Here is a 13,823-nt window from a genome sequence, read left to right as displayed (position 1 = left end):
GTATATGACAATTGTTTTTTAACCATGAAACTATTTGCATATCAACTTTATAAAGTGTTCATACTTTGTTAACACCACTTCTTAAAGATCTGAAAATGGAAAATTATTGCCAAAAACGTTCATCAATTTAAATTGTTCTACATGTTATGCTAATTATGTGAATAAATGATCACTTAGCATTTTGATAAGCTATCTAAGACTGCAAATACATTATGTAGTTATTTATTTAATTCCTATATTTAGCTTATCAAAAACCATCCAACATGCCTATAAAATTTGATGTGACATTGTTGTAGTTCAGTCAACTGTCCGAAGACAGGTCTGAATCTCACAAGCAATACAAAGAAGACACCACTTATGAGGCAACTAGGCCAGGAGATAATGGGGTAGGGTGGCCAGTTCCTTTCCCCCTGTACTAATAAACCTGTCACTAAGAAATCTAAATCTAAAAACATAATGAAAATCGTTCCTGGCCCTAGGAGACGAGCTCGCTAGAGAGCTATTTGTCACATTTGTGGATCGAAGAAAAACCACAGAACACAACTGGCATGCAACGATTGTGGAAAATGCGGTTGCAAAAACCACTGCAGTATACATGCAACACTTGCTTGGAAGATAGGGAAGAAGGTAGTGATTTGGAGTAAACTCAGGGAAAAGATCTACTAGAATGATTTGTTTTTCTGTTTTTTTTTTTTCTTCTAAAGTTATTTTTCTTTCTAGTTTGTATTCTTCTACCAAACTGCCTACTTGTTTTTACGAATTTACACTAAGGTATACTTGCTTATGTAAGAGATAATGACGTGTTCTTTTCTGTGTTTTAAACTGTTCTGTGATTTAAGGATTAAAGTTTTGTGTTCAAAAATACGCATTTGAAATTATTTGAGGGTTCACCAATCAAACCTGCCATCATTTAAGGGACTAAACTAGAGAAGAATCTATAAAAAAAAAAAAAAAGACAAAATGTGACGGGTGGCAGATAGAGCCTTGCGAGTGCTTGTGTGATTTAAAAGGGCTCGAATGCACGAAGTTTAACATAACAGTAAAGGTACATTAAATGTTAATTGAAAACAGTTAAAAATATTAAGCGATATTATAACAGCAATACTCTTTCTTTTGTTAACAGAGGTCGAAGAACACACTCTGCTTCTTCAGCGACAGAAACTGGATCATCAGGCATGAGGGAGCGCAGGTGAGTGAGTGTTCAGTAAGATCTCAAGGAATAATACAATTATTATTAAACTTATTAAACTTTATTCATTAATTACCACAAGGGCATTCAGAAGTTTTCATATGCATGGGATTTATTTACAAATGAAATTATTTTAATTATCCATGTTGAATCTTGCGTACACTACTTTTAACAATTGAATATAATTAATTGCTAACTAGTGGACTTACTCGTGTTAATTATGTAAGATTTGTCCGGCTTACAGCTGTTTCAGTGCTTCACGCACCATCCTCACCGTCTGATGATGGTGCGTGAAGCACTGAAACAGCTGTAAGCCAGACAAATCTTACATAATTAACACGAGTAAGTCCACTAGTTAACAATTAATTATTTTAATTATCTTTGACAAACATGGAAGAACTATACAGTAGGTACTGTACTTCGTCCCCAAACGGAGGATATTTATTATATTATGTAAACTGCATTACCGGGATAAATTTTCTTCTAAAATATTCATTTAATCAGTAAATAAAAGTAAGCTAAATTGAGAATATTTTAATTAATTTTAATATTAATTTATTGATTATCTTTATAACTTTTTACTGTGTTAAAAGTGTCTAACTAACAATGATTTCATTTATTTTATTTTGTTTTATTTTATTTCTGTGTTACAAAACTCATTCATTCATTCATTCATTCATTCATTCATTCATTCATTCATTCATTCATTCAATTTTTTCTTTCACTGCAAACCAGCATTTTCCAATCTTTCCTATTTTCTGCCTTTCTCTTAGTATCTGCATATGATCTATTTATCTTAATATTGTCTATCATCTGATATCTTCTTCTGCCCCGAACTTTCACCATTCCTTCCAGTGCACCCTTCAGTAGGCAGTTCCTTCTTAGCCCGTGACCCAGCCAATTTTATTTTCTCATTCTGATCAGTTACAGCATTGTTTTTTTTTTCCACTCATTCTTTCTAGCACAGTTCTTGTCTGTCCATTTCACATGCTCTCTTATAGTGCCACACTACCCACAAAACACTTCACTAGTCTCTACCTTAGTTCTTTTCCAGAGGTCTGGTCTTTTTCTATTAAAAGCTTCCTTTGCCATTGCTATCCTTCTTTTGACTTCCTGGTAGCAGCTGATGTTATATACAATAAATTGACTTTACTTTCTTTATTTTTCTTCCAATAATCTTGGTCTTCATTTTGTTTGCATTTGTCTTTATTCCATACTGCTCACAGCTGTCATTTAGCTTCAGTAGCATACCCCTTAATATCATCTCCTCTTCTGCTAAAAATGCCATATCGTCAGCAAATCTTACTTACACACTTTATTCTTCTTCCTTCTATTATCACCCCTCCTATGTTCTGAAAATAGTTCTTCACTAATAGTTACATATTAATTTAAAATTAAGGCATAGGCCTAACCTATAAAATACATACGTAATTGAAATGCACAAATCTTGCTCTGAAGCCATCTTAATACAGATGTGAAATGTTTGCTTATCGACTAAGCAGAGGAGAATTTGATGATGATGATGATGATGATTATTATTATTATTATTATTATTATTATTATTATTATTATTATTATTATTATTATTATTATTATTATTTTGCAAAATTATGGAGTTTTGATTGAAACTGAAAAAAATATTTATAATTTACAGACTTTGATTTGTATATGTATACATGAACAAATAAATTTTATTTTAATTTTTTTTTAATGAGCCTACTCAAGATGGTGTTTCAAAATTTCTTCGTTAATATAAAGCATAGCCTATTCTGTGATCCAGGATTTCTGAATCAAAATTTAACTAAAGTATATTAACGATGGCATTCCTATTATATGTCAAGGAATAGAGGAATGGAGAGAAGTTACATGTTTCAGGTTCGATGTAGTGAAAGATAAACAAAACAAGATGCTAGGTAAGAGGATCTGGAGGTATGGATAATTTTAAGTAGTAATAAGAGGGAGTTAAAGAGTTCTCTTTCTTTAAGTGGATTCCAAGACAACAGTTCTAGTGACAGTATTACATGATCGAATTTTCTAATGTTACAAACGAAACGAACGCAGATATTGTGAACACACTGTATGTTTTACTGGTATGATATTAAAATCAGTTAGATTACGTTGTTAAAACTTCTATAACAATATATTGTTGCATTGGTATTTAATTGCAACAGACATGCTTATGGAAACTTGTAAGAATTTGTTTAAATATGTGATGTAGCCCATAAGTTATATTTTTGAGAACTGAACACAGTTTTTTTTTTTGTTATTGGCAATAAGTCAGTAAACTGTGAATACAGACATTGAGTGTGTATTTGTATATGTGCATGTATCCTTCTGAATTTGCCTTTGAAAATAATTTCATTGAAATTACTGACTGGAACTTTAATGCTGTTGGTGCTCAATATAGTGTGTGTAGAAAAAGAATTGGTTAATTGTACTATGTTGTAAGAAAGCTTTAATATTTGTCCTTTACAGCTAAATCAATATACCTATATGTTTTAACACCTGGTAGAAAATATTAAGTGATTCTGGAATATTGAACAAGTTTAATGTAGATAAATATTGAAAGGCTTATATTAGTGTAACAAGTAAACCGTATATTTCTAAAGAAATATTATATAAATATTGTTGTAAGACAAAATAATACAATTTAGAATATCTGATGTCCTTAGATCATGCTTCATTATTAGTGTAAAATAAATTGATTCCAGGATCATCTCCTTTGTTGTAATAGAGTTTATAATTTCTGAATGTTTGAATTTGCAATTGAATTTTACGTTGTAATACTTTGTGTTATTGCTTATTATCAAGTAACTACAGTGAATGCCTAATATTGTGCAAATTTATTTTAATTCACCGTTAAGTGTTTGAAGAAATATGGTAGGCCTACACATGTGTATCTGCAATATGTTGATCCTTAATAGAAAATTATGGTATCTGGCACTAAGCTTTATTTATTTCTTCAAGCATGTTTATATATATTATTAATACACTACATAATTTCTGTTGTATATATACATTAATTAATGGGGTCTAGGATCACTTTTAAAATTACACTTAGCATGTTATTGTCATTAATGCAGTACTTTCTTAGCCTTTACATTTCAAGATTAAAATCTTTCACCAAACTTAACAGTTTTTAACTTTATTTTTTATCTACTTTATATCTAACTCTTGTTGACCAATAACTAACAAATAACAATAATAACCTACTAATAAATATTTATATGTTTACAAAGAGTACAACCTTAAAGCCGTAAAAAATTTTGCCTCAATAAATGTAAAGATAATAATTAATTTAAATCAATTCAGCTGACCTCCCTAATTCAGTCACTGCTAACAGAATTAGGAAGTAAATTGCTGCCTATCTTATACTAAATTATGCACCATAAAAATTAATGATTGGATTCTGTTTGGGGGGATCTTTGCAGAACAATTACTCTTGAGACTGCAGAGCCTCTGACGGACGAAGCAGAAATCAAAGTAGAAAAATATATTACAATGGTTTTGTAATGCCGAAGTATTTAAGGATCTAGAAAGACAAGTTCTCAGTACTATACGTACATTATTAAATGTAGCTGAAAGTTGGAATTTATGAAACAGTTATATTACCGGTTGTTCTGTATGGATATGAAACTTAGACTCTCACTTTGAAAGAGGGACAGAGGTTAAGGGTATTCGAGAATAAAGTGCTTAGGAAAATATTTGGGGCTAAGACGGATGAATTTACTGGAGAATGGAGCAAGTTACACAACCAGAACTGCACACATTATGTTCTTCACCTGACATAATTAGGAACATTAAATCCAGACGTTTGAGATGGGCAGGGCATGTAGCACGTATGGGTGAATCCAGAAATGCATATAGAGTGTTAGTTGGAAGATCTGAGGGGGGGAAAGATCTTTGGGGAGACCAAGACGTAGATGGAAGGATAATGTTAAAATAGATTTGAGGAAGGTGAGATATGATGGTAGGGACTGGATTAATCTTGCTCAGGATAGGGACTGATGGCGGGCTTATGTGAGGGCGGCAATGAACATTCGGGTTCCTTAAAGGCCATTTGTAGGTAAATAACCCAGTACTGTATCGAAACATTCTGGAGGATCCTGCCCCACACTTGCCTTTGGGATGTTCGATTCATTAATACGTAAACATATCCAAGCAATAATAACACCAACATTTTAAATTTTGGGTGACATTTGGATGGACAGTATAAGATGAAGGCGGGAAACCCTCCTCCTTTGTGTTATATGTCGTTAAACTTGTTTTGAAAGTAGAGTATATTATTATTACTGATCAAGACAATCGTTTCTGGTATTAAATGTTAGTACTGATGAGCATACGATACATTTTTTCCTTATCCACTGCCCAGACACTAAATAAAAGAGATTAAGATGAAATTAGAAGACTTTTAACAAATTCGAACATGAACATTATACTCCATGCATGAATTTGTTAGGAAGACGTTGTGAGAAAAATATAATAAATAAATAAATAAATAAACAAATAAGTTTAGTTTGAAGTATTCTGAAACAGAGTTTAGCTGCGCTTTTACTAGCCTATTTGTGTGGCATAGGGAGACCAAAAGGGTGGGCGACGTCTCTGTCTCTTCTTTATATCATTGAAAGTAATGGTACAGTATAAACTTTCTGCGATAAGAAGAGTAAAACAATTTAAATTGCAAATACCGATATTGGAAATTTAGGAACTATCCTAATCGGAACTCCCTGGCTCTCTGCTATAGTTTTAGAAGCTACAACGACTGTTACCACATCACTGGGTTTAGCTTTAAATTATCAGGAAATGATGTGCACATTTCTTTCACGTGTTTTTGACAGAAGAAGCAGGAGCTTCAAAAAAACACTTACTTTTTTCTCCATATCAAGCAATCAATAAAGAACGATTTCAAGAATAAACTGGAAACCCGAACACAAAAAAACAATGGAGAAACATAGCCCAAACTACTTCAGATGCACCCAATAAAAAGAAGTTAGTGCATACTTTCCGTTGAATACAAGACACATGACTGCCTTGCAGCTCATCTCTTTCGATTTGGAATTTATGAGAGCCCCCACTGTCCACTTTGTGTTACAAACATCAACATGCTACAGTGCTAGATGCTCCACTCTACTATGCTACATGATAGATACTGGGAAGCAAGAGAGAAATTCTATTAATTGATTTTTATTGTGTTTCTGATGATTTATCTGTATTTATGGGCAATGACAAGCTGTCAAACCCCACTGAATTTGAATAAATAATTAAATACATTTTTTTTTTTATTTTACCATAAATTTTCATACAGAAATATTGGTTTCGTCAAGATAGTTCAAAATATTCTATACACTCATTTACACTATAAAAATCAATGGCAGTCCATCAGGGGAAGCAAAGGAAGCACTGCTAGGATAACTAAAATTGGCTGGGGCAACTAAAATTAAAATAATAAAAATGTACCGGTACATTTGGGCCTATTCATTTTCCTCTCCAGATGGTATATCTAGTCAGAATGTACTTCTAAGAATTCCACGTGGGTTCTCGATGGCTTGGTGACTTACGTTTAAAATACTGCAAAGTTAGGATAAAAGAGGCTAGCTGGGATTTCTCTCTCTTTCTAGAGGTATTCCTATCCTTTAATTTACTACACGTCTTTGAATGGCTATGACAGGGGTCAGAGTGAGAAGCAAAAGCTATCAGGGTGTTCTCTTTCTCTCTACACCTCTTTTTCTCTCTGTCTTCTACTTCATGTGACATGTGTGGGGAAGGATTGCAAATGCTTGGTAGAAGCTAGCAGGGTGTTCTTTCTCTTTCTGAAACTCTCACACGCATTCTCATTATCATCCTTCATCGCAGAAAGAACATTGCAGAAACCAGTCAAAATATTGCTGCTACAGTGAGAGGAAATTTCGAAAATGTTTATGTAGAAACTGTAAGGAATGTTGGAGTATGTACCTTTCAAAGAATAATCTACAAACTATCGGCGTGTATACTGGGAGATATTTGATAATGTGTACACTCACCATGACATGAGGTTTGAAGATTGAATATTTGCAGGCTTAACTGCTACTATTATGTGGTGAAAATACTCAACAAATAAAAACAATTTTCGAAATTACTGCACTATTATGGCAGCAGGTTTGAAAATATCAGGTTAAAAATGGGCTCACTGTAGGCCTACTTAGGGTAGGAAAGAGTTTGAAAACAAAACCCCCTATGAATTATAACAAATACTGTCATTAGACAAGGAAAACTAGGCGAAGAAGAATATGTCCTTATGTAAGCACTGCTATAAATCAAACTTTTAAGCTCTAGGTATATTTTATTGCGTATTTGGATATTCGCAGAGTTGTTAACTGTGTTGTCTGGAAATACTCTGTTAAAATACATAGTCCTACTACATTTAAGAAAATTCACTGCTTCTCTTGACTATACACTCACTGCACGCCAATGTTAAAAATAATGTTTTATACCGGTACGTCTTGATTACACAACTTTTAACACTGTATCACTTCGGAACAGTGGCGTATACTGGTTAAAGGGTTTGGGCTACCGCTGACCCTATTATTACACAAAATATATCTAACAATTACTTTAATTTTAATTACTATGGTAAAACTAATAATACTAAATTATTACATTATGTTATATTATAAACTTTTTCTTTTGTAATTTCCTTGGGCTACCGCCGGTAGCCCCGGTAGCACGCAAAATACGCCCCTGCTTCGGAATATGTATGATAAGAACTTTCTTGTGTTAAATTCTAACGTACCTTGTTAACATGTTTCGATCTATTTTGGGTCATCTTCGGAACTGGTCGTTGTTGGTCTTGGCGCCTCTTGTTTCCTGTGTGGTTGCGTTCGTAGTGTAAAGTGAAAGAGTGTATGTGTTTTGAAATTGAGTTGTGTGTTGAGAATATCGTTGGGGTGTGTTTTCGTGTGTCTGTATATTTCGTATTGTTCTAGTGTGTTGAGTTTCTGGCTTTTTGGTTGGATGTGCAGTATTTCCATGTCTGTGTTGATGTCTCTGTAGGTGTGGTTGGCATTTGTGATGTGTTCTGCATATGTGGAGGTGTTTTGCAACCACACCTACAGAGACATCAATACAGACATGGAAATACTGCACATTCAACCAAAAAGCCAGAAACTCAACACACTAGAACAATATGAAATATACAGGCACACGAAAACACACCCCAACGATATTCTCAACACACAGCTCAATTTCAAAACACATACCAGTACACTCTTTGACTCTACACTACGAACGCACCCACACAGGAAACAAGAGGCGCCAAGACCAACAACGACCAGTTCCGAAGATGACCGAAAATAGGTCGAAACATGTTAACAAGGTACGTTGAAATTTAACACAAAGTTCTTATCATACATATTCCGAAATAATGTTTTAGTACAAATTTTCTTACATTGCTACAGTCCATCTCTGTTCACCACAAATTTCACATGATCACTGAGATTTAAACCTAATAAGTAGTTATGTTTGAAAAGCTGATGAACTTGATCTATGACCAACGGTGTTCTCATGATTGAATGCTAGTGTCCAGCGTATTGAAGTTTATCTGAAAATCATAGTTTCTCCTAGTGTAATATTGTCAGGAATTCCATTTCTGACTTAGAACACCGGTAATTCTGAATATCTTGCAGTATGATGCAAACTGTGGGCCTGTATGTGTTGAAAATGGACCTTGTTTGGATAATTTCAATTACATTTTCTCGAAGCAAGCAATAAGGAGGTTAGGCTATATATACAACTTTTCAGATGGAGACTGGTCCTTTTCTTTTTATAACTATTAGCCTGGGTGTTTGTATGCCCTGCATTTTGCTGAGGCTTGTGTCGTCTTAAATTCTTCCTGTTACAGCTTCTGAGAGGGGTGAAATATCAAGTTGAAGTGACAACACACGTTTTCTGAAGATTTTTGACTTTCTTATAGTGTATCATAATATACTTTTTTTTTTAAATGAATGTATATATCTGCTTTAACACTTTCTGGCCCTATTGTGTTCAACTGACTTCTGTACTGCAATGTACATATTTTTATTTTATTTTATTTTAGGAAAGGATAAGTTGTCTGGCGAAATACCTGCATTCAAGGAAAGGTTTAGGAACTCTGAAAGGGGAATAATAAATCCGAATAGGATTAGAAGTTCATTGACTTTACAAAGATATGACAGTACTTATTCCATCATAATTGAGCTACTGGTTTGACAAATATTTTCTCTACATAAAACTGTGTATTGTTTGAATATATTTCTTCTAGCAGGTAATTGCCAACACTTACGAAGTCAGCTAGAGAGAGGGACAAATTTGCAACACCTTCCATTTTTATATGATTGTTACTTGAATTTGATATTTAATAAATGCTCATATAGTGGCCAGCACTGGTTAATATTTTGATACAAACTGACCCTTCTTTTTTTTTTTTTTTTAAGTTAAATGAAGTGGCAGCTTATCACTATAATTTCGCTTGTAAATTTCGAACGAACCTGTCTCTTTGCATAGAACTACCATTGAAAAATTTACCATGACTTAAACAAGATCCATGACTGTGATTTCCATTACACATTGAGATTTTCAATACACTTATCAGTACTTCATATGTATGTCTCATCTTCACTGGCCTTCTCCACCACTTTACATCAGAAATTAAGCAGGATTAGAAAAATAATCTTCATAACCAGGCAGATGAAAGTAGTTGGCAAGTACCATTGTGAAACTCCTTTTCCTTCATAAGAAATCTAGATTTACAAGGTCAGTGTAATGATTGACCTGAAATATCTGTAGGTAAGTTACTTACCTATCTTAGAAAAAACGTCGATTCAACTGTGTTCAAATGGCAGTGAGGAAGAAAATTGTGTAAATAATATTTGTTTATAAAAATAAATAAGCACAGGAAAAGATCATTTTTTGCAATAAGAATATGGCCCAAGATCATATGTTTCACATGAATGTGCTTATACGTCTTAACTCACTATAAATACATTTTTGATTATCATTAATAAAAATAGGGTTGTGATTCAGACTATTTGCATATTATTGTTATGTTTTGTATTGTACTTATTAGCTGTCTTTTAGTAGGAGCAATTGATATTGTCAAAATACAAAGTTAAAATTATTGCAATGGGTACACAATATAATATTACTTACATCACTAAGGATGAAACAAGTTTATCCTAAACACTGGTTAGAATTTAAAATTGGGAGTCAAGATTCTAAAAAAGTATGCCCACTAGATAAATAAAGCTTACAACACATTTATCCCAAACAATATTTGACACTTTCTGTTTACAAAATAAGATAAGAGTTAACTTAGTAACAATTTATGATAAAATAATTAATAACTATACATACCTGTTACCAAACAATAAAAAAAAATCTACAAGTTGATTTTTCAATTCGAAATAACCTTTTACAGAATGAGAAGCCAGGTTTTCACTTTTACCTCTAATTTTTCTAGGAGACTTCCTGTTTTTCTTTTGGTAATATGTTTAACATTTCATATTATGTGGCAGTAAAGAGGTGATAAGGATGTAGCTTTTGATAAAGATAACATCACAGAAGGAAGTACATTTTTTCTATCTGTCTGTGTATAGGATGAACTATTAGATGAATTTTGTTGATACGCATTTTCTACAAGATCGTTTATCTGGTAATGAAAATGAACTACTTATAATAACTTTAGTGAAACTTGAACAGAGAAGTCAAAGATAATAGTTTTTTTTAGAAAAAACACATATTAGTGAGAGGGATTGTCCAGAGAAGGTTGCCCAAGTGATCCTAATTAGATATAGCCTACACAGAAAGAAACCTAACTTAATCAGCTAGCAGTAGTGAGTGTTCTGTGATAGCTGTATTCAAGAATGGCCATATATTGTTACTGAAAACAACACAACAATGGTTTAGTTGAAAACATTATTGACGAATTTTTCTTGAATTTGTTTACACTAAACCGTCCAAATGAAATGGTATACATCCTACTGTTGTGTCCCATTGCATTTTTTTTCCTAGAAAATATAATAATTATTTACAGAAGTGTATTCCAATCTTATTCAAACCAAAAATTATAGCACATATTTACAAATGTATTTATGCGAATTAAACTAAAAAAAATAATGTAACTCATAGCCTTTTGTCAGATGAAGCAAGAAATGGCACACCGGTATGAATCGGTACACTGATATTTTTTGCCTTACAAAAATAACAATAATTATTGTAGAACAAATATGTCGTTGCCTAACTTTACCTCAGTTAGTCTGCTGACAATTTCTAACCAGACAAGCTGGGTCTTTGACAGGTCTTCAAAAGATTTGTATATCGTATCATATTATATAATTTACTGTATTCCATAAATTTTACATTAGCACTGTAAGTTTGACATGTGAAACAAGCAAAAAAATTATAGAAAAATATATAGGCTTAAACAGGTCAATAGGGTAGAAGTTATGAATATGGGAAGATTTTGTTGCTGGTAATTCTATTCTAAACTTTTTCTCTTGGCCCTCCAAGGTTTTAAGACAATTAGGCAGTGCATTGAATACCGGTACTGTAGACCTAATACATAAATAATGAACTCATTTTTTTTGGGTACAGCTGAGACGAAGGAATAGATAGAAATTTGATTTGTGTCTTGTATTAAAATTGCGGATATTCTGATTAGTACCGGTACTAAAAGTATCTTCATTTTTATCTTGAAACTACATTAGGGAAAGACTGTAGGTAGGTAGTGAACAGAGTGGTTTTGGAGCACATTTACTATGAATAATGAACAGGAAATTCTTTTTGAAATCTCCCTTTACCATTACTTATTATAGATCTTAATCTCATCGCAATTAAATATATTACCTGTAAACTTCATCTTACGATGTTGCATAAGCAGTGCTGACTAGATCAGACGCTATGGACAGTACTCTATAACATAGTCGCCAGTATGAGAGGAGAATTTCGAGCCTTTGGCGTGAAACGAACTCGATAGCTCAGTTGGTAGAGCGCCTGACCAGAGTACAGGAAGTCGCAGGTTTGAATCCCGCTCGAGGTTGTGAAATTTTTCTTTCATTCCATGGCATGATTGTGACTATATCAGTATTTAAAATTCATCAATATTACCTGTAGTTTTCATACCGGTACTGTTAAGAAATAAAGTAAACCAAATTATATCAAAGTTAGATTATGGAAACAGAAAATTTGAGGAAGAAATCCAGAATTTCTTGGAGTGACACCTACATAATTTATTAATGATAACGAAGTGTTTTCCGAAAACCTGCCTTTCAGATGATAGATTTCTTTTATTTATTCATTCTATTTTAACTATAGGCCTACACTGAAAATAATACAGTACAACTATTTGAGTGTAATTAAAAGTGACCCAAGACTACCAGTAACTCTATTTAAAAAAATGGAGCTTCCCTGCAATAGGCCTACAACCAATACAATGATCAGTTGAAACGTCTTCTTTGCAGATGTGACCAAGATTCATCTAGTCCCGAGGTAGACAACAGTTGTTCTAGTAGCTTGAACGGAAGTTGTCATGATCAGGAGGAGGGGAAAATAAATTTTCGATATTTTTGGGAAACTCAAGTGTAACATGAGAAATTATAACCAAGTCAATATCAATATTAGTTTCATATTAACAAAAGTGTCCTGTACAATGGTTTAAAATTCTGTGATTATAAACTTAGGCACTTAGACTTGCTAACAAAGCTAATAGTGTAAAACATTACTATTTCAGAAAACTGCAACAAATTTTATAAATGATACAGTACTGAATGTTAGAATAAAACTCGACCACAATGATAATCAAAACCAAATGTGAATTAAATTTGTGTTTAATATGAAACAAAACCTATACTGATACAGTACCTATTTATTTAGGATGCCTATTTTGAGGTTAACAATAGTATATACGGTATAATATTTATGATAGAATTTGGAAACCATTGTACAACAATAGGTATCTAGAAACTAATCTGTTGAACTCCTAAAGACATATTCAGGGAATTTCTATATCCTTTATTTGTTATGCTATTAATAAAAAAGAAACATATTAATAATCGTTAAATGTTTTATAAAATATGTGGATGTTTGTATTTAGTGTTATCTGCATTTGTATATTGTTGGAATGTGTGCAATGTTTACTTGCTAATTTGTAATTTACACTTAATACTGCACCTTGTATCATAATATTATATTAAAATGAGCTTAAAATGTTGAATAAAACTAAAAGCATTAACCTTGTTTGTATCCCTTGCTTTTTGACTGCACTGCTTTATATTGTTAAGATTTGCTTACCCCAATTTTGTTCCTCCCTTTTGCTTCTAAGACCTGTTATACTGTGATTAATTTTGATCTTGTGGTGTGTTTCTTATTGTTTCATGTGCATGTCTCTTTTCCTTCTCTTTGCATCATGCAGACACTATACTGAAGACTATGACGTTTGGCTTGCTTGAAGGTAAACACTTGAAATGTTCACTATTCAGTTCTGTTATCTCACATAAGCACGTTCAATTGCATTTAGTACTCTGATATTGGGCACTGCAAGGAAAGTTACTGAACCATACTTAACTTTGTTTTGTATAACTAACAACATCACTGCAATTTATTTTTATATTCCTTTCCACTCACT

General features: G+C 32.8%; 1 protein-coding gene across 6 annotated transcripts in view; it reads left to right on the top strand.

Moving 5' to 3' along the window:
- Positions 1–13,823, top strand: part of Slob (Slowpoke binding protein) — a 595,498-nt gene that overhangs the window by 541,741 nt on the left and 39,934 nt on the right. For 4 of the 6 annotated variants that reach the window (XM_069832323.1, XM_069832325.1, XM_069832327.1 and 1 more), the window contains one exon: positions 1,124–1,189. In XM_069832323.1, coding sequence (XP_069688424.1) covers positions 1,124–1,189 — 66 coding nt within the window. Of the gene's footprint in view, positions 1–1,123; positions 1,190–12,660; positions 13,418–13,610; positions 13,650–13,823 lie in introns of those variants that run through there. The other 2 variants (XM_069832328.1, XM_069832326.1) reach the window with 2 other exon arrangements.

Source organism: Periplaneta americana, chromosome 8, assembly GCF_040183065.1.
Source record: "Periplaneta americana isolate PAMFEO1 chromosome 8, P.americana_PAMFEO1_priV1, whole genome shotgun sequence".
Taxonomy (NCBI): Eukaryota; Metazoa; Arthropoda; class Insecta; order Blattodea; family Blattidae; genus Periplaneta; species Periplaneta americana.
Note: the sequence above shows the minus strand (reverse complement) of the source record. Positions and strands in the feature narration are given on the sequence as shown.